The sequence below is a fragment of the Zosterops lateralis genome (genome assembly GCF_965231275.1).
Source record: "Zosterops lateralis genome assembly, chromosome: 5".
Taxonomy (NCBI): Eukaryota; Metazoa; Chordata; class Aves; order Passeriformes; family Zosteropidae; genus Zosterops; species Zosterops lateralis.
Window position 1 is genome coordinate 71,929,833 of NC_139766.1, and position 26,544 is coordinate 71,956,376.

Here is a 26,544-nt window from a genome sequence, read left to right on the forward strand (position 1 = left end):
GTTGTGCTGAACCCAGAAAAAAAAATTCAGGATGAAGCAAAATGAGTAGGAAAAGACAAGCCAAAATCCCAAACCCCAAGGCTGGAGGAACCCAGGGAGGGGCTGTGGAGTCTCATCCAGGGTATTCAGGTAGGTATCCAAGCAGCTGTTCAGGAGGAGGATGGGCCAGGCCAAGCAGAACCCCAGCATAAGGAAGATCATGAGAGCCATGACATCCCAAGATACTCCTCTCTTTTCCAGCACCCTGTGCTTGTAGCCTGGGGATCGCCAAGAAAGAGTTGCAATTTCAAGCCACTGCAGACTATCAAACCCAAAATACAATCTTGGATTTTTCAGCACAAGTCTTTCATCTTGTTGTGCTGCCAACACACTCCTTTATCAGAAGCCTTGAATGTTTCTTATCACCATTTTGAAAATGTGAACAAGCTACTTTGTCACCACCCTCTTGTTGCTGGCTGATGCTTTTGTAAACTATTCCTTGTAACAAACTTTCACATGACAGACTATAACCCCGAGAATAGCACAGCCTCTTGACGACAGCATTCTCCACTCTTCTGAGTTTTCAAGGTAAATCACACATTATGCACATTTTCAAAGGAATGTTGACCTTGGTGCCCAAGTGGTTCACATTCCAGTCTTTCATAGCCTACTTGCCTACTTGTTTCTCTTCAAAGCCTTCTTTAAATAGGCAAGCAAATCTTATAGGAGAAAAAAAAAATAAGATAACTATAGGAATTCATCTTGAGTAGTTATGTGTATCTAGATTGGTTTTTGTGCTTTCAGTTTAACTGAATAAGCAGATCCCTAAATCTTAAGGACTGAGGGAATGTTAGGGGCATTCTTCTCCTGGGACCCAAGCAGAGTGCAAGGAAGAGTCTCTGGAAGGGATGCACATCTTCCACCCAATTTTCCTTTGATTTGCTTGCTTCTCAAGTACAGGAGAAAACACCCACTGCTGCTTGTCTGGCAGCTTGTCAGGTTTGCGAGAGTTACCTTTAGAGGGCACCATGTTGTTGGGCAACTGCTGGCGCCGAAGTTTCCATGGAATCTCAGAGCTTCCGTAGTTACATGACGAATCAGAGCCTCTGCACCTATGGTAGAATATAAAGGTCATCCTAGGACAAGAGAATTAGCATTTATTCACTCGACAGAACTGCTGTTGAATGAAGACAGCTTAGGAGAGGGAATCTGCCTCTATTAAAACAGCTTATCTCAGGACATGCCTCCATACTGCTGTGGACCAAGAATTTATCTGCCTTGGAGAATTTATCTACATGGGAGGATGCCTTTTTCTTAAATGTTAAACAGGTTGTTGTTGAGAACAATCAATACCACCTATTCCTTATTCTGATCAGACTTAAAATGATGATCAGAAAATCAAGGGATGTGATACTAAAACCAGTGCTTATCTTATACTGGGAAACATTCCTGATCCCTCTGTGTAATCTGCTGTCAAGAAAAACTGACCTTCTCTTCTCTTGCAGTATTTTCCAAAATTATTTATACCCTGTGTTATTTTTCAAAACAGAATGTTGTTTCCCTTTTTTGTATCCTCGATCCTATATATGTTAAGTTTCGTGATTTCGTGATTTTTTTTTTTTTTTTTTTTTTTTTTTTTTTTTTTTTTAATGCTGCTTTCGGCTGGAATGTTCTGTGTTTACCGAGCCGTGCTGAAAAGCTGAGAACTTCGGTTCAGGAACCGAAGCACTTTGCCACCCGGAGGGCCCTTCCAGTGGAATTCTGCGGCGCACTGGATAAACAGAGATGACAGAGGCGAGGCCGGGGGAGCGCGGGCCGTGCCTCCCCCGGCTCAGCCCTTGCGTAAGGCTGCAGCTCCCTGACAGCCCCTCGGGCCGGCGGCGGCCGAGGAGAGCCCTTCAGGTGACCCTCAGCCATCGCAGCAGCCCAATATTAATGTGAGACATAAAGCCGGCACGTTACATAAGTGTCTCTCCTGGCCAAGTGTTTCCTACTGCAGTAACCGACACTTAATTTTAACTTGCTGCTGAAGTGAAACGTTCTGTGGGTAGAAGGAAGTGTATGGGTGGGAACGGGGAATGGAGGTTGTTCGTGTCCTGACAAGAATGTGCCAGAAAGATCAGTGATGTATTTCTGTTTATGTGGCCAACTTAGTCTGACAGCATCTGTTACAAAGTGCCCCAAGACCAAGTCCACGCTTTGGCTAATGCCAAAAGGAGAATTGCAAACATCATGAAATGCATTTTGATTACACCACTCCTGCCCAGTAAAACACTGGATTTTAAAGGTGTCCTAAAAACAGTAGTGTAATTTTAATTTACTTAGAAATGCACTGACCTGGCATTTCGACTTACTCTGAAGGACAGAGTGGAAAGTGCAGTTTCAGCATTAAAAAGTGTGAGGGAAGCAGATGACTGTCAGTGTGGCCACATAAAGCGTCAGAGGTGAAACGCCTGATGTGCCTTACGGAAAGTTAGTGTTGTGTGGGATTGTAGCCTCTTTTGATGCGCTGAATTTGCCTGATCAATCTGCAAGTCATCAGGTTTTCCCCTGGCCTACCTGCAGCAGTGTAGGGTTTTTGGGATGGCCAAATCCCTTTGCGGCAGGAGGGAATCCCTGGGGATCATGCTGCCTGTCCTGCCCCCTGTGCAAAATCTGGCTTCTTACTGACCTAAACAGATTTCTTTGTGAAACTATACCCTGGGTTTGTAATTTCTGACATAAAGAACACTGGTATGTGTCTAAATTTGCCTGCCAAGGGTTTATTTAAAAAGCCTGCATTTTTTTAACCTCAGTTTTACCTCAGCTGCCCATAGTGTCCCCCCTCCTTTGCTCACTGCCTGCCCCCACCAGCCCAGTTAGAAATTGCTAACAAATCAAATATTAAGATATATTAGAATCCCTTTTGTCACGTCACCTCTAAAAAAAAAGTTCAGTGACGAGGGCAGCAATGCCGTTAATATAATTATCTTCTTTTTCTAGTGGTGGTGACCTGGCCCTGGTACCTGACCCTCTTCGTCCTGAGGTGCGAAAGGGGGGTCTGGAGGGGCAGGGGGTGCCCGTTTCTAGGGAAGTGTGTGTGCGTGTGGGGTGGTTCATGGTGGTCTCTGGAGAGAAAGGGAGCTCTGGAGGCGTCTGGGGCACTCACACAGGCGTCTCTGAGGGGCCGGCGCGGCAGGATGGCCGTGAGGGGACGCCCAAGTGGGATGGCCGTGCCCGGGGCCATGAAAGGACTCCTGAGGGGGAGGCCCAGGGCCGCGAGAGGAGCCCGGCGGGGCCTCAGCCCCGCAGCTGTGAGGGAGGAGGCGCCGGTGGCGGCGCGGGGGCCGCTGGGGGCGATGGCGGCCGGGCCGGCCGTGTCCCCGCCCCGCGGCGCTCTCCCCGCACCCTCCCGCCCTCCGCCGCCGCTGCCAGTGGGAGCCGAGCCGCGCCGCGTCCAGGCAGCTGCCGGTCCCGCTCCGCAGCCATCGCCATGAGCTTCTTGTTGTGAGTACCCGCGGGGTGCGGGGGGGTCCTTTCCTCTTGCTCCGCGCCGTCCCGCCGGGTGGGGTAGGGCAGCACAGCCCGCCAAACGGCCGCCGCCCGCCCGCTCGCTGCCCGCCGCTCCCCTCCGGCCTGGCGCCCGCTCTGTCCGCTCCCCGCTCTCTCTCCCTTTGTGCCCCGGCCTCCCGGCGGGCCCGGGAGCGGCCGCCCCGCTCCGCCGGCAGGGAGAGGCGAGGCCGGGGCCGCCGCTGCGCCGTGAGGGCGTTTGGAGGGCGGGCGAGCCGGGCTTCCCCTTCCCGCACGGCTTCCCCTCACGGATACGAGTTTGGAAACAGCCACGAATCCCCAGCCCGGGGGACCTCCGCCGTGCTGCCCGGGGAAGAGGTGTCGCTGGGTAGGCCAGAGCGGGGTCAAACAGCACCCGAGCGGTCTCCCCGAGCTTTTATGATATTTTCATGCGGGTTTCTCATTTCTGCTGCCGCGGAGTTGTGTGCCGCAGCTGAGTTAGGAGCTGGCGTGTGGGAGCAAACTCATACTCCAGGTGATGGGGCAGGTGGGGTTCCCCGGCGGCCGGAGCCCCGCTAAGAGCCTGGTCAGGCTTTACTGCGGCAGGAAAAAGTTCCCTCGGGAGCCGGTGGCGATTCAGGTGTGCGCAGAACCTCACTTCTTGAAATTTCGCTTCGTGGGCAAGAACCGAATGAACTTCGGTCCCTCCCCTTGGAAACAAAGACGAGGTACTTGTGACAATTAACATAAACCGGTTCAGTGACCTATTAGTTAAGGCGAAGATGCGCTCTAGGGAAGGAAGGGCGATCAAGGCAGCTGAAAAAGGCACCCTGGAAGAGCCAAGCTCCATCAGGGCCTTGTTCCCGCACACTCCGCGCTCCGTGTGAGCAGCTCTCGGGACGGCTGCCGGAATATCTGACAGTTCTTCGAGGCTCACATTGATAACCAGCAGATGTAAACGTGGTCTGGGCTTAGAGAAGAGACTTTTTCTCAGAGCTGGGGTGTTCTAGTAAGTTGTGTTCTTATGGAGACAAATAACCCTGACGCTGGCTTCCTCCTCAGTCCCTCCCTTGGTATTTATCTTTTAACTCTGCTGTACCCGACCCGCTGGTGCTCCGTGCACCCGCAGGGATCCTGAAAGGCACCTCTCAGCTGCCAACGGGAGGTGGGTGCAGACGATTGTCCGTGGATGGAGGCGCGGTGCTCCTAATGAGAAGCCCAGCTGTCCCCCTCCTTCGTAATTCTCAGCTGCCACGGTGGAGAAGGGGGAACAGGATTTCGAGTGTCCTGGGAGTCTGGTTTGCAAATTAGAGAGCCTCCCTCCCCGTGGCATTTGGTGAACTGGGTATGGAAAAGCATGAAAACCCCCACCCTCTGTCACAGGCAATAATGAGATGCTTGTTTCTTTTTTCAGACCCTTCTGAAACCTAGGAAAGCACCCCCACCTCCATTGTTCCGAGTGATCCTTCTGGATGAAACATAGAAATGGAAACTCGAGTTAGTGTACAGCAAATCCAGAAATATTGGCAAAGCTGCCTCAGCTGTTGTTGGCAGAGTGCTGTAGATGGCACCTAATTTGCTCATCTGCAGTCTAGAAATGGGTTAAAAAAAAAAAAAAAAAAAAAGATAAAATATGCCTGCCAGGCCTTACCAGGGAAACTTTCTGTGTTGCTCACACGGAGTTTTGGTGGCTTTTTTTGGGATCCAGAAAGTTAGCATCACCTTTTGTTAGATTTGAACTTTGGCTTGATAAGAGTTATTCCAAGATAGCGTATGGATGTCTGCAGGTTTAATCATGCCAACTTGCATTTCGAGCTGCAAACCCCCCACGTTTGCAGGGTACTTGTAACTTTCACAGTGTATTTTCACGTCTTTGTCTGGTGTGGAGGGCCAGCAGTGTTTGTCCGTGCTGTTGTCCCTGCCCCGGTGACACTGCTGTCCTTCAGCGAGCTGACTCACAGTCTGGGGCTCACCGTGGGGCCACGGCAGCGGGGAGGATTGTCCTTGTGCAGCGGGAAGGTTTCCTGCGTGGAACCTGCTGTGCAGGTTTATCGTCAGGGCCTGGGCTGCAGCTTGTCAGTCTGACACCCAGCACGGTGCCAAAAGCTGTGTTCTCCTGCAGCCTTCCCTGTTGTCAAATAACAGGGGGTTTGTGCTTGGATTACTCGGCGTGTGTGGGGGCCCCCTCGCACGGGCCTTGTCCACTGGCAAATCCGTGGCTATTCTTCCCTGTTGCTAGGGCCAGTTACATGGAGGGGGGAAATAAAATCAAGGGGAACCATTGTCTTCTCTGCTTATGGGGAACACTATAAAAAGACTGTCTTGTGAGGCAAGTCACTGAATTAATACAACTCGGTTTTGACAGCAATTGTTATTTTCAGCGCCGCGGTTTTCTCTTTCTGATCCATTTCTTTGTTTCTGAAAAGACTTTATGAACCTCTCCAATGGTTGAATAGGTTATCCTGAATCTTTGAAAATTATTTAAAAATGGGAATTGGACTAGAAAATATCTCCAGTCCCAAAAAGACACTGCTTGGTAAGTTCTCTCTAAAAGAAAATGACAGCATAGTTGCAGGTACTTTAGCTTACATCTCCAAGGAAAAAAATTAAAGATAGTTCTGGTGGGCGTGCCAGATGGTAGCAGGCTTGTGTTATCCTCTGCTGGCAAGACTTACATAAAAAGGAAGCTAGATGAAAACCATTTATTTATAAAAGGAAAAGATTCCGATTTATTTTTGAAGTTCTGAAATCATCTTTTCTTTAAAAAGACCCCATAGAACTCCCATCTTTGGATTAGTGAATCCCCTCTCCAAAGATTCCAGCACAGGGTCTTTTTAAAAAGAGATTGATTTAAGTAGTTGTTGCCTGATCATTCTTGCAAGGATGAGGAGCTGCTGGAGGTGATGAGGGTGAGTGGCTGTTGTTGGCGGCACGTGTGTTGGTGAGTGGAGGCCAAGTTAACTTGTAAACCAAACTGGGGCAAGATGTGCTCATCCTTCTGTTGTTCTACAGCACAGTGGAGCCTGGCAGCTGTTTCTGATGCTCCACATGGTTTGTTGTTTTGTTTTTTATTGAAATTATACTTTTTGTGTAAATATATGTGCAGAAGGTGTAGTGAGGCATTGCTTTTTTCCCCTTTACATCTCTTGCAGATTAATATCAAAATTGGGGCTGATGGGTTCGTTTCCAGATCAACAAGCAGTGTTGCCTTTCCAATTCCTCAGGCTGCTCCTGCTCTTGGAGAGCATCAGGGCTGTTTGTTTTTGTCCCTTCCTCGGCTTCCCAAGGTGCCGAGTTGCTGCTCCTTGTCCAAGGAATTCCCTTCATAATGTAGGCACTGTAGCAGCTGAGTGCTTTTTGAGTGCTCCTTCCGTACTTTTGGAGATGTATTTATCTCCTCTTGATCAAGGACTCTCACAGAGCACCAGTAGGCACTCCTAAACTGGAATTCACTCATGGAAAAATCGACGTGTTGCAAACTGTTAGAAATGGGAAATACAGCGAACATCCAGATATTTCCCCACGTGTTTCAATGCATTTATTTACTGCAGTTTTAGCTTGAGGAGCGTAAGGCTCCTGTGGGTTCAAAGCAGGGGCTCTCCACACAGGAATGTGTTAACATAAAATCTGCTTCTTGACTGGTACCATTAGTGATGTGTCCAGTTCTTGGGTTTTGGGTTTTTCTTAAGTACCAGGATTTAGGAGTCTTTCTAGTTTTCCCAAAAGTAAATTGGAGAGAGAACTGTAAAGTGTTGCCAGCTTCCCAAAGAATTTTTTTTTAGCCGTGGTAACTTTGAGTTACCAAGTAATGCTGAGTTTTGAGAAAAGCAGAAGTATTCTGTAGTGGTAGGGTTTAAATGGAATCAGCTCTGACAATGAACTTAAAGAGAAGTAAAACGTGAGGTTTAGGGTGTCAGAAAATGGAGTGCTGCTGCCTTATCAGTGAGGTTGGAGGTAGAGAGCAAGGAAGCTGCTGCCTGGCTTTTATTTCTGCAAGAATGAGTCTGCCTCAGAGTCACAGAGCTGTGCAGACCAGTTCAGGCTGTTAGATGTCTGCACTTGGCCTGGCACTTGGAAAAACATCATTTGCCCCTACTGCTGTGCCTTGGGAACATGTAGTAGAGTAGGTGAAGTGAGTGATTGTTGCTTCTAAATGTTAGATAGCTCCTACTCAGATAGAGACATTCGTTTGGAATGGGAAGAAAAACATAGGAAGAAAGGCATTGTTCAGTGTGAAAGTTGTGTTTACTACATCCGCAGTGATGTCCAATCTTAATTGCTTCCTAATTGTTTGTTTTTATGCCACGATTGTTTTCCCTTGTTTGTCCTTCCCTCTTTGTGTTTTGTGACATAAGTGAGTCAATGCCATTAGCTAATTGCAGGGAGGAGTGGTGGAACAAGGATCAGTTTTGGGGGTGATTTATGTGCTGGAGCATGGCTGGGATTTTTGTCTTTATCAAATACCTTTGTTACCTTTTACTTTTCAGACAGGGCTTTGGATTTAGGGCCTCCTCATGGCAACAGCCATGGGGTCACAGTTTCACCTCATGCTGTCCTGAGACATACACAGTCTTTTTTTTATCTTGTTTGAAAAGGGATAAAATATTAGAAACATTTGTCCACCAGGTGGTGGGTGGCTGGAGGGTTGCAAGAGGCTGACAGAATGAAGCTGCTTGTTTTTCTTAGAGAAGTAAATAACTGCATTAAATTTGGCCACTTTAGGTCTTCCCTCACAAGCAATGAGGCAGATCTGGCTGCCAGAGCTGTCAATAAGCCTCTGACCCACAAATCAGCCTAAACCGCAGGATATGCTTTGCGATGCTTTTAGCATTTGTAAACTAAGCCACTTCCTATTAGAGCTGAGCTACAGTCAACTTGCTGCTTGGCTTTTGCTCTTTTTTGTTTTCTTTTTTCCTCCTTTTTAATACACAAGGTGACTGCAGGTTATAAATTCAGCTGCTATAAAATCTGTTTTCAGCCAGAACTAAGAATAACTATTACTTTTCACAGACTTGGAAAAATTTCTCTGGCCTTTACATTTCATGACGTGGAATTGTGGGGATCCAGTGCTTTGCTTTGTCGTCTCTGTGTATGGATCTCCCAGATGATTTCCCACGGCACTGCTGCTGGGGTCGATATTTTGGGAGGGGATGTGAAAGAAGGGAATGAGAGCTGAGGATTTGCACATATCCATGCAGCTTAAGTTGGTTCCTGGTGAGTAAATTTGGAATAACTTCTGATTTCTTAGTGAGCTTTGATAAAAAGTGTGGTGCATCTCAAGCATCTCTGTTTGGTTCAAGGCTTCGCTTCCCATTTCAAATCTGTAGCCTGAGTCAGCAGTCAGTCAGTTCATGAGGAGGAGGTGGTAATTTTGTGTGCTAGTCCCACCCTGAGAATTCATGAAGGTAACAGTAGTTTTTTTGCCTCGCAAATGTATTTTAATACTTTTAAAAGCAGTCAGTGGAAGCGACTTCACTCACTGTTGCGTCTCTTTTCCCCCTGAAATCCAACTGTGACCTTATCTTCTTGTCCCAGCTTTGCTTCTGGATTTTTTCTGGTATGTGAGGACGCTTCTACCTTGTTTACCCTCTCTTCCTTCTCCAGTTGGCAGCTGATCCTTGGCAGGAATCTATTCCTTTTGGTATTCTTACATACCTGAAGAGATCCAGCCCATGTTTCACTTGAGTTTTAGTTGATGTTTACTTGGTTTTGGTTTTTCTTTGGTGTAGTCTGTCCTTGTACCACTTCATCTTTCAGTGTGGTCCCTCAGATACTGACGTAGAAAATCTTAATCCCTTCTCATTTGAAGGAGAACATCTTGCAGATGAGGACTCACAATGCCTGAATTTGTTGTCTTTGTCACAAGTCTCATTCCTTTCTTTATGACAAACTGAACAAAGGAGCTTAGGTGAGCTTTGGTAAATTCCTCTTTTGCTAAAAATTGAGACAACTGAGTTCTGCTATGGAAATAATTTCAACCCAGATAATGATTTGGTGGGTTCCCTATTTTGACCTCAATGAAATAACCTATATTAGTTTTGGTTTGGTAGCTGGTATTTTAGTTGTGTTTTTCCCAACTTGAGTAGCACAGTCCTGGTTTTGCTTGAACGGATTAATTGTTTTAGGGACTTGCTCAGTGTTCTGGATCCAGGAATCAAAATGGCATTACTTTGTCTGTTACTTTATCACCACAAAATACTGCTTTTTCGAATGCTGAGGTGTACCTTTTAGGAAAAACAGCTTCTCTAATGTCCTATCATTAACTTTTGTGATTGACAGCTCTTCTTAAGATTTCTTATTGCAGTGAGACTGGAAAAGAATAAAAGAGAAAAAGTCTGAATATTTAAATTCATAGAACAGTTAAACTGACTTCGGGCTCAACTGTCAAATGCTTAAGCTTAAATAATTTCAAAAGAAATGTGCTCCTGTCTATGTAGGAGCAGTAATTTCCTCTCAGATGCTTCAAACCGGTGGGTTTTTCTGATAAGATACTTTGGAAGAGATAATTTTCTTGAAGATAGTTACACATGGTGCATACAGAATTTTATTAAATATGGGGGTTGTGTAAGAAATACTTGGGGGTGAGATAATGCAGTGTATTTTTGGAAAGCTGTTAGATTATTCATTGCTGCCTCCTGTCCATTCCTTCTTCCTGTTGTTCTCTGTGTCATTTCTTGCCTCTAATGATTGTTAGTTCCTGGATCCAGATCATATTTTGCCTATTAATCCAAGTGTAAGTGTAATCTTAGGTCTCTGTTTGGAGATTTTCTGTTGGGAGTATTTGTCCTTTGCCACGTTCCTATCCTCAGCATGTTTTGCGTGGGGGTTACAGTAAAGGACAGCCTTTAGAAAGTGCTAAAGCGACTCTTTCCCCATGAAAATTTAGTTAAATTTCTCCTTTAACTGCCTATTCCCTAAGCACATTAAAAGATTGTTCTTTTTATTGTGTTTAAAAGGATTGAAGACTGTCTTAAACTCTTCAATTAAGTCTTTTTTTTTCTTCCTTTAGAAAAGCCCTGATGCGATTTCTTAGGTTGTGTGACTAGATTTGCTTTAGTCATTCATTAAGCATCGGTTTCCAAAAGCACTGATCAGCATTTTGGGAAGCCATCCATGTTCTGAGGCATGTTCTCCAAGCACTATATTTGGTGTACAAGTAAGGATCTAATTTGATGCTAGAGCCAAGCTTTTATTACTGCAATTTATCATTCTCAGTGGGTTGTAGATGGCTTTCTGCAAAGCTTTGCTTCCTACTTGTAAATGTATTTACAGGGTGTGACTGTTAGCAGCAGCTTGGGATGCAGAGGGCATTAGTCATGGACAGACAGATAATTCAGCTGAATATAAGGAAATCTGCGAGGCAGGAGGAGCAGTTTGCTGTGGAAAGCAATGGACACCTTTTGTGTGGGACCCTGTTTATCACATGGAAGAAGTGCTGGAGTAAAGGAATCACGGGGGCAAACACTGCTCATCCATCACCTGCTGTATTTCTTGGCACACTCCCCCTTTGCCTCCTGCCCCAGCATCCAGGGGATGCTGCAAAGTATTGGCAGCATGTGAGGCTGCCTGAGGCAGGCTGGAGCTCTCCAGGATATTCTCAGTTACTTGGGGAAAGATCTTGAGCTCCTTTGTGCCTACGAAAATGGTTTAGTGAACCTTTCTTCGAAAATGGTGTAGTGAACCTTTCTTCGTTGTGAACAGTTCCAGGGTCCTTCCTTGGAATGCCAGCCAGTGTGTCACTGAAAGGAGCAACCCAGACTTGGAGCTTTACGTATTTCCTTGTATTTCTTTTATGAATTGCTCAGTTTTATATATGGGGAAGGGTAGGTTTAAAAAAAAAAAGTGTGGTTGTGTCCACTGAATGGCGTATTAGGTACGTTCCTGCAGTAAAGAGGCTTGAACCTTTTTGGAAACTAAACTTGGAAACATTACCGGGTGAAGTTTTGACTTGAGTTGAAGTTCATGCTGTGCTCACTGAGTGAGCTGATGGTAATTGACAGAAATAAGGGATCCCGGAGAAGAGAGGGCAACGTTAGTGAGGAAATAGTGCTGTTTAGCTTACAGGGAGCTTAATTAGGGGCTGAAGTGTTCAAAATAGTAAACTCCACCTCCCTGGAAAAAACGAAGCAGCTGGAAAAGGGGTGCTTCATGTTTACCTTCTTCAAAGCTCCAGTAGCCCACTCTTTTAAACAAGCACCATGTGAATATTAGGATATTAGAAGAAATATCTAGTTTGGATTATTCTCTACAGTTCCATGGGGGGTGTGTATGTGTATGTCCACAGTAAATGTTAATACTGAAATAGTTGAGGAACCTCGGTCTGATTGAAAGGAGCCAAGACTAGTGCTCACCTTTTTTAAAAATATAAAGTCTGTTTGTAGTAAGCTTGAAATTTTGTGGGTGAAGACAGCATTGTGTTTGCCTCAAGGCAGTCAGGGGATTCCTGGGAGTGCGCAGCAAAATGTTTGGGATAATCCTGATTCCTCTCATGCCACGGGATTTCAAATCTTTGTTGCTAATCAGAGTGAAAATGTGTTTCAAGTTTGGTGTTCTCAAAGCTCTCGGAAAAGGTCTGTGGGACACTTGGGAGCAGCAGTGCAGTGACATCCATAAAACACACTCAGGGAGCCTTTGGGGGCGCTGCAGGTTTTGTGCCGCGGACATGTTCTGGTTCCTGTGCTGTATCCCCGTGTCTGCCTGCCTGTCTCTGCAAATCAGGAGGGCACAATTGCCTGGAAAACTTTGATCCAAGCTCTTCTGTGATGGATACCGCTGGATACTGCTGTTCGTGGCTCTGGCCTGCCCCTCTCTGTTAATCCTGCAGGGAACAGGGCAGGAGAGATTGAGTCACTTCCGCAGCCATTGGCTGCCTTGGGAGTAGTGTAATTGTGTTTGGAGTGCACAGACAGGGCTCTGGTAGTATTCAGTGAGGGCAACTGCGACTTGCTTTGTTTATTTTGAGGATTTTCCAGGAGATGAAAGTGTATTAAATGAATGCGTTGTAAATGAAATAAGGGAATTTATTTTGGTTGTAAGCATAGCAAACTGATGATGATTTCCCGGTCATGGGATGGAGTTCTGGAGGGCTTGCTTGTTCCTTGCACTGGGAATTGTGATTACTTGGGAGAAGGGTTGCATCCAAGTGGGTAAACAGCAGGAACACTATTGGGTGGAGTTGTAGCAGACACGAGTGCTGTAGCATAACACCTCCCGTTTGTTTACAGGCACTTTCTTAGCCTGCAGACAGGAAAACGGAGGCAGAGGGAAGTAGGTGCCTGGCTTGGCTGGAAAACTGGCTGTGGCCACCTCCTTGTGGTTTGGCACCCTGGGCCACTGCAGCAGGAGTGAAGGCACAGGAAGTGACCGTTCCCCAAACACCAGACACTTGTCCCCTGCTCAGAGCTCAGACAGTGAAGGTTTTTTCCCTTCAGGGCAACCTTTGTGTTCTGATGCATCTAAGAGTTGTGCTGCACCAATCCCACATTGGCTCGAAGTCACTGACTCTAAACTGTGTGTGTTTAGCAGAAAAGAAATGCATTTTAAGAATGTGTGTACATATTATATTGGCTTTGACACTCAGGAGTGGTGGCTGGGGCAAGCAAAAGCGTTCCTTAAGGCTACCTTAAATAACTTTCTCTTTCCTGGATGTGAGTCATCTGATAAACATCTGCTCTTTTAACGTGTAGAGTCTTGTGTATAATGGGACTCGTGTTTTTTAAGAGCTGTTCATGAGTTTGTGCCTTTTTCATCTACCAGTCTGTAGGTAACTTCAGTCTGTGAAGACAGTTTTTTTTCCTAGAAAGGGAAGCCAGATTTCAGTCCCCACCTTGATGGGCAGAGAATGGAAAATCTCCTAGAAACACTGATTTCCTGTCAGTACTCCAGTGGAAGGAAATACCTTACTCCTTGATAAGTATCTTCGGGTTCAAAAGCCTACAGAGGATTGAAGTTACTCTGTGGTGTAGTAGTAAACAATAAACTCCATGTATTCTGTTCCTATAGGAATGACAATGTGTCTGGGGAAATTTTTCAAGTCAGTGCCACTGTTTCCCCAAACCAGAACAAAAGCTCTGGGCCTGGAATTGCTTTCAAACCATTGCCTTATGCTCTGGGAGAGCAACTGTGTTGTGTAAGGAGTTGGCAGCTCCCAACTGCTTCCCAGAGCTGCTGCATGGAATGCACCCTGAATTCTTGCCTTGCTTTTGTTACCTGCATATTCAAGTGACTGGACTGAGACAGGCTTACTGCAATGAATGGGAATTGGATTGGAAAACGTTGACTTTTTGGTGCTGTGAGAACTGAAGGAAGCAACGCTTTGCTCTCACACTCTCCTCAGAATAGAAATGGGACTGTTCCATTTTATAAATAGAAACGCTCAAGTTCAATCTCATCAGTGCAGATTTTGAACACATTCAGCCTAATTTTACCTGCTCTCCTTCTGATGCTGTGGTTGTCACAGGGAAGATGTGTTTAAAAGCTGCAGCTATTGATTTAATTGTCAAAAAGTAGCTTGAACTTTTAGTTTAATTTCTGTGTTGACCTGTTGGCTGGTGGAAACAAACCGATCTTACTCTGATGTTTCTATTCTTAGCAGGACGTTATCATTTGAAGGCCTGTATTATTGTTTAAAGGCTGGAAATGTTTGCTTTTTGGAATTTGGGTCTTGTCTTAGAGTGTTTCTGTGTTTAAAAAGAGGCACAGCAGGAGGAGGGAGACAAAGAAGTGCAGAGCTAAAACTTGGGGGCTTCTCTGATAAATTCACTTGTTGGCCTGTGGCAGTGAGTTGCTGCCTCAGTTTCCCTGTGTAATGAGACACTAATGATCTCTACTTCAAAGATACTTTGTGAGGGTTAATTAATTCTTGTAAAGGCCTTTGAAGGTGAAAAAGCAGGAGTTAAAATAGGAAAAGTTTCCATGCCCTGCCTAAATGTTCTGTTCAAGGTCTTGAGTTCAGCATTTTGAGACTCTCTTGAGCTTTTCCAAATACTTTGAAGGGCTTATTTCAGCCTGGCCATGGTGGTGGTGGCTCTGGGGAGATGCTGAGTGGTACAGCTGTACTTGCAGGAGTTAGTCATTCACTCCTTGCCCCAAGGAAGGGGGCCTCAGCATAATGGAGCAGTTAGAGGAACATAGGTGGCAGAGGTGTGCTAAAAATGCTGCAGGGGAGAGCCTGAGGTTAGTTCTGTGGTGAGAACAAGCTGTGAAGGGTTTGCTTTTATGGATAAGAAGTCTGAACTTACCTGGTTTAATTCAGGTTTCCCCAAATCTGCAGGAGACTTGCTGGAAATGGATAAAAATCTCTGCTGAAAGGCTCTGTGGACAAATGGATGGGAGTAAGGTTTAAGCTAGGCCATCCCAAGGGCTTCTCCTGGGAGCAGTTACTAGGAAGTTTATCAAGAGCTGAAGCTGGATATTTAAGCTGCTTTGAGTGGAACATCTGCCAGTGCTGTGTTTGAAGCTGAGCTGTTGAGGCAGTGTGGGGTGAGCAGAACAAATCAAATTTTTCCTTTCTTCTGGAAACATCCCCTTTACCAGTATGAGACAGAGCAGCCTGCAGAACATGCATCACAAAACCCACCCCCTGGCAGCAGATGAGTGGCTAAGATGACAGCTTTGGAGGAAATGTGGTGTTGTTGCTTCCAGGTGAGCTGTGACGTGGGAAGGGCTCGCCAAGGCTCCAGAGCCCCCCTTGCTTCCGCACACAGCCTCAGACACGGTTCCTCATTTAGTGCTGGGCTGGGCTGCAGCTGGCACTGCTGGGGCTGCAGCTCCCTGTAAAAATAGCAGGGCAGAATTTGCTAGAGACGTCGGATGTGGGAGTGAAGGGAGCGAAGCTTCCTTAGAATCGCAGGAATTTCTTGAGAAGTCGGTTCTCCTCGAAGGGCTGCACATTGGTTGTGGTGCATAGTGGGGATGGTGCAACGTGCTCCCTGTTCCGTGATCTCTTTGTGTTCTAGGAAAATGGGATCTTCAGTGGTTTCTCTGCCCCCTCTCACTTCTGCATTAATATGAAGGGGAGCTCAGAGACTCTTAACAGGAAAAAGCAGGTGCTGCCTACTATCTTAAAGCATTTTAAAACCTCAGCAGAAATGGCTAATTCCATTATGGAATGTAGCTGAAAATAAAATGTCACATATGACGCAGACATAGATGATTGTGTGTTGTTGGCCTCCAGGCAGAACTCTTTAAAGTTACTTTTTTCACTGATTGCTCAAGGAGTTGAGGAAATAGACCTGGGTGAAGACAACTTTCTGAATCCATCATATGAGATAGATTGACATAATAGGAATTTTTTTGTTGTTGTTGTTAAATAATAGGAGAGCTGCTGGACTAGTAAGGTAATTGGAACACTGCTTATTAATGCAATATTTTTAACCAGACTTTCAAAGAAAAACCGCATCCTATAAAGATTTTGGCTCAGAGAGGCTGCATTAGACTGTCCCTGAGCTGTGTCTCGAGCGTGTTAACTGGCTTCAGTGAACTGCATAAATGCATGGAATTCTGATAATTTATTGCCAGAATTGCAGGTATTTCCATAGCACGCGACAACTACCAGGCTGCAGTTATCCTAATTACTTTTCCTTTTGGTTGCCTGCCTTTCATGTGAGACCATTTCCTGCTGTCCTAGGGGGTGGCTGTGCTGCATTTGAGAAGCAGAGATCAGAAAGGTGTTGGAGGCAAAGATGGAATGGTTTATTTAGAGTAGTAATTCATCATTCTGTTGTCACAGCCTTTGACAGCTTATGGGAAGAATCCCCCTTGTTTCTGGGAAGAGGGGAGCAGGGATTAAATGCTACCTAAAGCTTTTCCCAACATGTTCAGTTTCTGCTTCCTTGACTGTGGATCTGTGCAGGGTATTCAACAGATCTGCGGTGACTTGGTGTATCGTCTGGCAGACACACAAGCTGGGGGGTGGGTATGGTGAATTCCTACCCAGTTTCTCAGAATAAACTCCTTACTTAGGGAATTCCTTCACCACACTTCCCTTGTGCCCTATTTCCAAACCCTCGTCCCTTTGTTGCACTTACTCTTTGTGCTAAAATACAAACAGTTGCTTGGGTTAGTTATTTCATAACCTTTTTCCTGGTTGTGTTTAACTCGTGCTGGGTTCCTTCTGCTTACACTGACACATGTGGAAAGGTAATGATCCCGGTCACTTCTGCTCTCCAGATGTTTTAGGTTGTGTTTTCACTCCTCACGTTGGCAAAGTGCCTCTAAAGCAGCTGTGTTCCTGGAAGGAAAATAATTGGGTTTAACTGAAGTAGTCGGTCAAGAGATTTGGAGGTTTTGTTTGTTGGAGTTTTTTTTCAGTTTCTTCTTTGTTCAGAGCTGGTTTGAGTCTGGCCTGGCACCAGATGCAGGTGGCTGGTGAGGTGGGAGGTGATGGCAACTCCCTGAGCCACAGAAGCTTCTCACTCCCACTGGGAGGCAATTATTTTATTCAGGATTTGTGTCTGGTATCCTGGCTTAGGGTGAGGTGCAGATGACTAGAAGCAGCTGGAAGTGTCCTGTAACAGAACAGATGGGAGCAGGATGTTCCCTCCTTCTCCTTCTGCCTCCTGGTTACATTTAGCAGCAGGCTGCACTGGTGTTGGTTGGGTATCCATGAGAATGTACATGGCTGTGTGGGTGTACCATCCCAGGATCCCTGGAAGTCCAGCCAAGCCCTTCTTCACAACACCCAGGACTGCGTCAGAGGTCTGTGGGAAGGGGAGGATGCTGCTGCTCCTTCGGAGCTCTGGAGAGTCAGAGCAGCTCTGGGACCATAGAACAGAATCCCAGGATGGTTTGTGTTAGAAGCGACCTCAAAGCCCATCTTCTTCCAGCCCTCTGCCATGGGTAGGGACACCTTCCACTAGCCCAGGTTTCTCCAAGCTCCCTCCAGCTTGGCTTTGGACACTTCCAGGGATGGGGCAGCCACAGCTGCTCTGGACAACCTGTGCCAGGGCTTCACCTCTCTCACAGGGGAGAATGTCCCACTAAGTAAAGGGTTTCTTCCTAGAATAGAGAGACAATCCTTGCACCTCACCAATAAACGTAGAGAAATGGTGAAACATTGGCCAAGTCTTTATAAAAAGAAGTGAGATCTGGATAAAATTTTAAGGAGAATTGTGGTGTCTGGGTTTCACAACTTTCCACTACATTGGAATTCAGAGCTCAGTTTGCCTGTTCTGACAGAAGTCTTTTCTCAGTTCATACATGAAAGTACTCACAAACATTGACTCATTTGACACTTCCCTGCAAATATTTAATTCTATGTGAAATGTTTCTGACATGTTAGGGGCTCATGTGCCATCCAGGCTTACTGCTATTATTTAGAATTCAAATGTCTAACCGTTTTTTCTAAGCCAGTCCATGTTTTTCCAAACAAAATTTTAGGTGAGGAAGTGATTGGGTCAGAAAATGGTTTTAAAAAAGTTAGAATACCTGCGACTTTAGCATCCCAGTTTTTGGTAAATACCCTGTTGCAACATGAAAATATGTCAGTGGGTGAAGTATTTAATGTTAATCTTGTCCTTTCCTGGGACTGGTCTGCTTGTTTCCTTTTTATTTCCTGTTCCAAAAGGTCTCTAAATATTTCCTCTCTCTTTGGCAGTGGTAGTCGCTCTTCCAAAACCTTCAAACCAAAGAAGAACATTCCCGAGGGGTCTCACCAGTATGAGCTGCTAAAACATGCCGAAGCCACGCTGGGGAGCGGCAACCTCCGGATGGCTGTGATGCTTCCAGACGGAGAGGACTTGAATGAATGGGTTGCAGTTAACAGTGAGTCACGGGCCTTTTCTTCATCCTGGGGGTGTTGAAAGTGGGCTGACACTTGTGGGAGGACAGCCGTGTGTCCCTTTCCATTCCTGGAGAAAAAGGGAGTTGGGGGCCCTTGCTCTCTACAATGCCCTGACAGGTGGGTGCAGCCAGGTGAGTGAGGGTCAGGTTTGCTCCCAGGGAACAGGAACAGCTCCCTGGAAACAGCCTCAGGGTTCAGGCTGGACATCAGGAATAAGTCCTCCATGGAAAACTTTGTGTCAAGCATTGGAGGTGTTGGAGTCCTCATCCCTGGAGATGTCCAGGGAACAGCTAGATGTGGGGATCAGCCACAGGTTGGGTGTGATGATCCCAGAGGTCTTTTCCAGCCTGAATGATTCTGTGATTCTAATGGGGTTTGTAATTTTCCTAAAGTTAGTTCCTACCAAGTTTTTTGAGCCTTTGCTCTGGTAAGTCTCTGATGTCATTCTTTTCACTTCCTCTAAAGCTGTTTGTCCAAACTCTCTGCTTTCAGGCCAAACAATTATGCCTAAATTAGCATTTTCTGATTGCTTGACCTTGTTTCCTCCTCCTCCCTCTCCCTGCTGCATGAATTTTGCCCTCTGCTCCTAAAGAATGGATTCTCCCTTTGCATTCCGTAGCCTGTGCAGTTTTGGCTGCCACAAGCTCTGTGCCCTGTCCGGGTGTTTCTTCATCTTTTGCCTCCCCCAGTGATGGTGCGAGGTTGATTGTGCACTGCAGTAGAAATTATGCTTGGGTTAAATGTCCTGTAATTGTTTCTGGTGGTTCTACATATTTTCTTCTTGCTCTTTGACATGTTTGGGAAGTGAAACTGTCACACTGACTTCCACCTTCCTGTTCCCAACCAGTCATGCAGTGCTCTGGTGCTCCACTTGCCACTGTTTCCAGGGCAGGCTGGAATTGCTGACACCATCTTTTGCAAAAGTTAATTCACACTGCATTGCAAAACTGAGCAGAGAAAAAAGCCAGCCCACTTGTGTGAGTAAGCATTGCTAAAGATGCTTCATGTATTGCTGGCATCCTTCCTTTTTGATGGTTCCTTCACTCTGTGTCTCTGCTTTCCTGCATGGCAGCAGTTTTTCCCTTCCCGAATGACTTAACTGCTGAATTAGCTGGATTGAAATTGTAGCTGTGTAATTAGAGAGTGGACTGATGATGTGCTCCCTTCCCTCAGCATCCCTGCACCACACTGAGCACCAGTGGTAGCTGTGAGCCCCTTCTGCTCACAGAGAGGGCTCATGAGGAGACAAAATGTGTGACTTCAAATCATTGTTCTTACCCTTCTCAACCCTGAGAGCACAAAACCAAACATGTTGTGCCCTGCTGCTTCTAGCCCAGCTCTCAGCCTGACTGGTGTCTTAGGGAATGACTTGATGTGCATGTGGATTTTGAGACTTCCAAGTGTGGGATTTGCCATAATCAGTCACTTTGTCAGAGCCTGCGTGGGTTTTCTGAACATGCTTGCCTGCAAGCAAACAGTGGGCTGTGGTTTCTGCTGGGAGCAGGGAATAGAAACTTAATTAACAGTTCCTGTGGGCACTTAAAAAGTGAGGGCCGGTGTTCTCATCTGCTGAGGAGTGGCAGTGGCTTGCTCCAGTGACGTTCATCCTCTGAAAGATACCTGCAGATAAAATGGATTTTATAAACTGATTGCAGTGACTTCAGTTCTCATGACAGAACCTGCTCTTAGTTATTGAAAAGGAACCTTCTTTTCAAAGAATTTGGAGTAATTAACTGCAAGAGTAACTGCAACAATAGGGTTAGATAGGCTATTAGGAAGAAATCTTTCCCTGTTAGGATGGTGATGCCCTGGCACAGGGTGCCCAGAAGAGCTGTGGCTGCCCCATCCCTGGGAGTGTCCAAGGCCAGGTTGGACAGGGCTTGGAACGACCTGGGATAGTGGAAGGTGTCTGTGCCCATGGCAGGGGTGGAACAAGATGGTCTTTAAATTCCCTTCCCACCTGAAGCAGTCTGGGATTGTATGAAATGTTCTTGGGAAAGGTGGGCCTTTGGAATACAAAGCCTGAGAGAAGCCACTGTCACCTAACAAGTACCTGCTCTCTCACGTTGGAAAGCTTACACTGAAAATCTTTCTGTGATTCCACACTTGCAGTAGAATTTGATTGTAATAAAATGCACCAAACTTTCAGGAAAGGAAATAACTAGGCTTTCTCCTTGCTTTTTCTTCTTCCAACTGCAGATTTTGCTGCAGTGAACAATTAAATAGTTCTTGCTGGAGGCTGTTCCAGAAAGTTGGTGGTCGCATTCTGCATCTCTTTATAATGGATCTTAAAAAAGCAACAACAGTGAAGTGTTTTTTTTTTTTCCCAAAAACCATTCCAGAACCTGTGCTTTACAGTCTGGGCTGTAGGAATCTTGTGCTGCAGGGTGCTAATGAGTGGTTTCCATGCTTTTCAGCTGTTGACTTCTTCAACCAGATCAATATGCTCTACGGAACCATCACGGACTTTTGCACGGAGGAGAGCTGCCCTGTGATGTCTGCTGGCCCAAAGTAAGAGCATGTTCTTCACACTGTCCACTGGGTGCAGGTTTTGAGATGGTTTTTCATTTAAAAACTTGAGGCTAGCTGAGAGGAGTGCCAGAGTTGGGTGACAAGGATATGAAAGAAAAGGAGGATTTGAACTTCTGTTAAGGGGGTGAGGACTAGAAGATTGTGTTTTTGTCTGTGTTTATATTTGTTTAGTGTTTGCTTTTTTTTTTTTCTTTAATCTGGGAAGTAAATTAGTTATCAAAAAATTTTCCCCCTCCTTTTTTTTTTTTTCAAACATTAATGAGGGCTTCTTAAATGAAGGTTTAACGTTTTTTATGTATTTTAGGCATTCTATTAGGACTTACCAAAATCTGCCTTGTAGGTATGGTAGAAATAGTAGATGTCTGGATAAGAATCCTTGTGCCCCTTCTTGGATTCTTTTTTCTGCTTTTATTGAGACATCATCCAGTGTTTGTGCTTTTTCCTCTAATTCAGTTTGTTGTTTTGCTCTGGCTCCAGACTGATCCTGACACCTCAGCTAAGTGTTGATGTTTGTCCTACATGAATCTTGGTATTAGGACAGTACTGGGTGGTGAGAAGTCCTGTTTTTTCATAAATCCAGACACATGCTCTGTTTGGTGTGTCTGGGATTTTAGCACGTGTTCTTAGATAAAATTTTAAAATGCTTTCAGACCCTCGGATTTGTTGCTGTTAAAAAAATGGGGGGTTTTTGTCCTGTTGTGAGCAGCACCTTCATAATCCCTCACCAAATTTGTTTATGGTGAAAATACTCTCCCAGCAGTTGTTCTGACAAAACCAAATTTGCTAAACAAATCAAGAGGACAGATTTATCAGATGCAGCTAAGTTTTGCATAAAACCACAGGTGTGATCTCTAACATACCAACCCTGTGGTTCACTTGGGAGCTGGTATTGTCAGACTCCCCATGTTTGGGGTTTTTAAGCAGTATCTTTCCAAGATTATCCACCATCTGGACTGGTGTCAGCTGCATTCCCCAAGCCAGGCGAAATATCTGTTCCATTCTGAATTTCAGGAGGACTTGCTTCTGTCTGGTTGTGTATGTAGCCTAGAAGTTTTCTTAGCCATGGAATCAGAATCCCAGACTGGTCTCTGTAGGGAGGGACCTTAAGGCTCATCTTGTTCTAACCGTGTGCCATGGGCAACGATGCCTTCCACCAGCACAGATTGCTTCAAACCTCGTCTTTCAGCTGAAAGGCACTTCATATGAGTTCTCAGTTTTTAACAGCATTCTTAGGAACCTGTCTGAGTCTGTAGAAGAGCCATAATTTGGGAACTCTGGCGAGAGCTAACCTACTTTTGTTTTCAGCTATGCAAAATTTTGTAAGATTATTTTCAAATGTAAAGAAATTCCCTAAACTGGAGGGGTCTGATGTGTGTGGCTGGCAGCTGCTGCAGATGTGGAGTGTTGCCAGCTGCTGTGGCAGTGTGGCTGAAGTTTGGGAAGGCCTGCAGGAAGCAATGGAGCAGGATTGCAGCGGGAAGGGTGGGCGGGGAGCAGGCGATGGTGACATGGAGAGCTCGGACCTTGGTTCCAAGGAAGGGCAGTGGGAGGGTGTGGGAGCAGGAGGAGCAGCCCTGCAGGCCAATCAGGAGTGATTCACTGGTGCTAAATGCCACGTTGTCTCACCCCAGGTATGAGTACCACTGGGCAGATGGCACAAACATAAAGAAACCCATCAAGTGCTCTGCACCAAAGTACATCGATTACCTGATGACCTGGGTTCAGGACCAGCTGGATGATGAAACGCTGTTTCCTTCTAAAATAGGTGGGTGAATAACTGCAGCTGAACAGTGCACTTGGGTTACACTTGCACAGGAACACTCCAGTCCTCGAGCATTAAAAGGTCTCCTTAGATATTGATGTGTAGGGCATATTTAGAAGATTACATTACCTGTCTAAACACACTTATCTTCTAAGATATGTTGTAATACATGAACTCTGATCCATGTGTTAGTACTCCTAATAAGCTCCTGTCACAATTCTGGATGCAAGAAGTACCATTTCTGATTAATAACTGGCTCTGTGCATTGAGTCTGGTGTTTTATTCACTTGGAACAGTGAGCTGTTTCTTCAGAAATAAAGCAGACGGTCTCAGACCCTTATAACCAGTAACTGGCAGCTTTTTGTCAAAGAAGAGGTGTTTGGGTCTTGTGAGGAACTTTAAAGCCTTATCTCCAAAGAAGCTGAATTTCAGCTTTGATCTTAAGTTGATGTGGGGTTTTTTTGCTTGTTTTTTTCCAAGTGAAGATAAAAAGTAGATGTTTTAAAGAGGCTTCTTTCAGAAAGGCAGGAGGGAAATAATGACCAACCAGCAGTTTGGAAAAGATAACAGGGAACATCTCCTAGTTGCCTTAATTTTGTAAATAGCTTCTGAGGCTTTTGACAAATTTTCATTTAGCTTCCTTAGAGAAACCATGCCTTCAGAGAGAAATTCAGAGGCCACAAACTAACCAGCTAAATATGAATTTCCCATGTGCTGGAGCAGCCAGAGGAGGAAATGTGACATACCATGTGAAGCAGGAGCATGAAACCATTAATAGTGGGACCTGAAAGCATTGGTGAGGTCCTGACTGGCCTCAGAGCATCCAGAGCCTGGGCCTCTGGCCTTCAGACAGGACTTGAGCACCTGGAAAGGCTGCAGAAGAGCTAAGCTGGCTAGGGAGACTGGTAGGTGAGGAGAAGCTAGACAGGTTTCCTCTTTTCAGATGGTTGATACATATCTTTTTTTAGCCTGGGGAAGTAGCAGCTAAGGAGTTCATTGCTCCCAGTAGCTGGTTGCCGTTTCCCAGCCAATTTTAATAAAACCTGTGCAGTGACAAAGATCTGCTGTTGAAGCTGATTTCATCTGGGTCGTAGTGGCTTTCAAAACAGACAAACGTGGCCTGGGAGTTGAAGAATAAGCCAGTTGTCTTCTTCTTCCCAGGTGTACCATTCCCAAAGAACTTCATGTCAGTGGCCAAGACAATTCTCAAGCGTCTCTTCAGAGTGTATGCTCACATCTACCACCAGCACTTTGACCCCGTGATCCAGCTGCAGGAAGAGGCACACCTTAACACTTCTTTCAAGCACTTTATATTCTTCGTTCAGGTAAAGGCATTGCAAACGGTGCTCTCACTTCAAAGCTTTGTTATCCCCCTTCCCTTGTGGAAAAAAACCAGCATCTTCTTAAGTTTCCTTCCTTTAAGAGGGAGAAAAAGCTTCAGGCAGTGGGACACAGCGAGTGGCAGATGGGCAGGGGAGGCTGTAGTGGACAAACCTGGACTTGGAGGGCTGACTGCCAGATGAATTCTGGCTAAATAAGGCTTCTCACCAGAGCTGTATCCACAAAACTCTATATGTGTGTCTTCTCATCCCTGTTACAGGAATTCAACCTTATTGATAGAAGAGAACTTGCACCACTTCAAGAACTGATTGAAAAACTCACCTCCAAGGACAGATAAAAGGAAGAGGACTTCTTGAAGTCACTTTTCTTTAAGCAAGCATCTGGTATTTGTTTTTTGTTAATTTGGTTTTTTAAAAAAAAAACAAAACAAAACAACCCTCCCGTGCTGTTACCAGTGACAGCTGAGATCTACTTTCTGTGCTTTTATTAGGGGAAATATTTTCTCTGTTAGTGACATGTGGTAAATAGCTTTTTTTTTAATTATTATTATTTTATTGTTGTTACTCATTGTGGAATTTCTTGCAGGTGCTGAGTGTTTATAAAGGAAACATGCTTGGTTGGGGGATTGACTCTGCTGGTGGATGGGTTCTTGTGTTGTGTCAGTGGTAGCCATTCTCATGAAGTCCCTGGAAGACTTGCTTACATTCTCTAAGTGCCTTGGCAGACTCACTTCTGAGGTGCAAAGCACATACGATACTGAACATTGCTGGAAACAGAAAATATGTACTAATACCCAGACACTTACTGAAACTTGTTTTAAATATATATATATATATATATGCTTACACTAAAAAAAAAAAAAAAGCCATAACTTGCTGAAATCAATGATCTCCAGCTTTTAATACAAATACTTGTCTTATTTTTTTAGAGATGAATACAGAATTTTTCAAAACTAGATTACTTCTTACAAAGAAAAGTGAAGTTCTCACTAAAGCAGAACAGCAAAGGTGGTGTCAAAATCACACAGACCTTGTGCTTAGCAAGTAGTTTCATGTCTGCTGCCATGGGACTTTGCATAGTTGGTTTTATTTTCTTAGCAGGAAAGCATCAGTTGGGTCAGCCAGCTTGTTAAGTTGCCCTAGCATTTGCCAAATGAACAGGTAGTTTGCACAAATACAATTTAGGGAAAATATTCCCTATTAAAAATTGCACTGGGATAGTAGTAATAATAATAATAAGGAAAACCTGGCTTGTAAAGTAATTGGTGGAAAGGTGTTTTTAAGTTAGGAATGCAAAGCCTGGCTCTGAGGAGAGGCTCTGGTGGCCGCTGTTTGCCATTTGAGGAAGTGTGTCTTGGGTGGGAGATAATTTCATGGGCTGCTTTGGAGTTTTGTTATTGTGATGGTGTTCTCCCCCATGTAAAATCACTGCCCATCTTCAGGAACCTCCAGCTGTTGGGAAAAGGAACAGGTGAGGCCAAGGCGAGCACATGACAGAGAAGTTGAGCTTCTGTTTTGCGTGCCTTGGCTTGACCAGGAAGGCCCAGTAAAGTCGGAACTGGTGTGCAGGAGCCTGCAGAAGAGGTGAGTGGCCATTGGCACAGCCAGCAGGGAACAGCTGAGCCCAGAAATGACTCACCTGGGAGCTGCTGGGTGATCCTGATCTTCTGGCTTTTCCTGTGCCACCATCCACCCGACAGCGCAAAAGCCACCCATCTCCCAAATTCAAACTGCACAGTTGAGACACAGAGTCGGCAAGGCAGGAGGTCTGAGGTGCTAAACAGGTGATGTCTCCCATTAAATTTCAGGGTGACTCCTTGGTTTGGTGTCATGTGCCAGCAAGAAGCGAAAAGGATAAATGTGTAGCAGCTTGGACAAGGCAGTGCAGTGGTTCACGTTCCTGGCATGCTTCTACCCTAAGGAGGGCTTAGTTCTTGTTGTTGTTGCAGTCATTTTTCTTTTGAACGGCCAATTTTAGAAATCGAGAGGCATCTGCCACAGTTCAGCCAATCGGAATTGGAATGTGTTGAGTATAAAAATGAGTCCTAGGTGGATAGTGTGTTTTTTTAGTTCAATATCTGGCAGTAGAAAGTCTGACTGAATAGTTTCTGGGCACGTAATAAAAGCTTGGAGATCATGATTTGCCTGTCAGCTGTATGAACACATTGTTTAATTACACATCACTTGAAAATAACATCATTGAGGATGTGTTTGCAGTGGTGGGGATTTAGGATCCCTGTGCTGTTTCTTTTTTGCAGCTTTTCATTGTTGTTTTGCTTCCGAAAGCTGTAGGACCAGAAGTTGACGTGTGTTTACACTCTTGGAGTAAGGGCACATGGAAATGCCACTCAGTGGAATCTGGATCAAGTGAATGTGTTTATAAAATAGTGCATTTATGGGAAGAAAAGGGGGGGACACCCCCTGCCCCTCCAAATAAAGCCCGGAGAAACAAACCCTGTACTGCTCCAGGCCCCCACTGCGGACTTTGAGGGGTGATGAGCGCTCGGAGACAAAACCTTCCAGCTTTGGTCATGAGGAGCAGGAAGTGCCAGTGGGGTTGAACCAGGGTGTGCTTCTGGTAGTCTGGTAGGGTCCTGAATTCCTCTGGTTTATGGTGGTATGTTGCTGCTACTAGCACATTGGATCTTGTCAGGGATTTG

The 26,544-nt window shown here is 45.4% G+C and overlaps 1 protein-coding gene across 1 annotated transcript; it reads left to right on the forward strand.

Annotated features, from left to right (window-relative positions):
* Positions 1-3,381: 3,381 nt before the first annotated feature.
* On the forward strand, positions 3,382-25,834 carry MOB1B (MOB kinase activator 1B). The gene is made up of 6 exons (XM_083862211.1): positions 3,382-3,465; positions 18,065-18,231; positions 20,668-20,761; positions 22,414-22,547; positions 23,706-23,869; positions 24,145-25,834. Exons 1-6 carry the CDS (start codon positions 3,452-3,454, stop codon positions 24,220-24,222), a joined length of 651 nt encoding a protein of 216 aa, XP_083718337.1. The 5' UTR covers positions 3,382-3,451; the 3' UTR covers positions 24,223-25,834.
* The last annotated feature ends 710 nt before the right edge of the window (positions 25,835-26,544 follow it).

Bases quoted from the DNA above. Each gene is read 5' to 3' on its own strand.
- MOB1B (XM_083862211.1), top strand. The intron at 20,762-22,413 runs GTAAGAGCATGT...GTCTCACCCCAG, and splicing joins GTGATGTCTGCTGGCCCAAA to GTATGAGTACCACTGGGCAG. The intron at 22,548-23,705 runs GTGGGTGAATAA...TCTTCTTCCCAG, and splicing joins GCTGTTTCCTTCTAAAATAG to GTGTACCATTCCCAAAGAAC.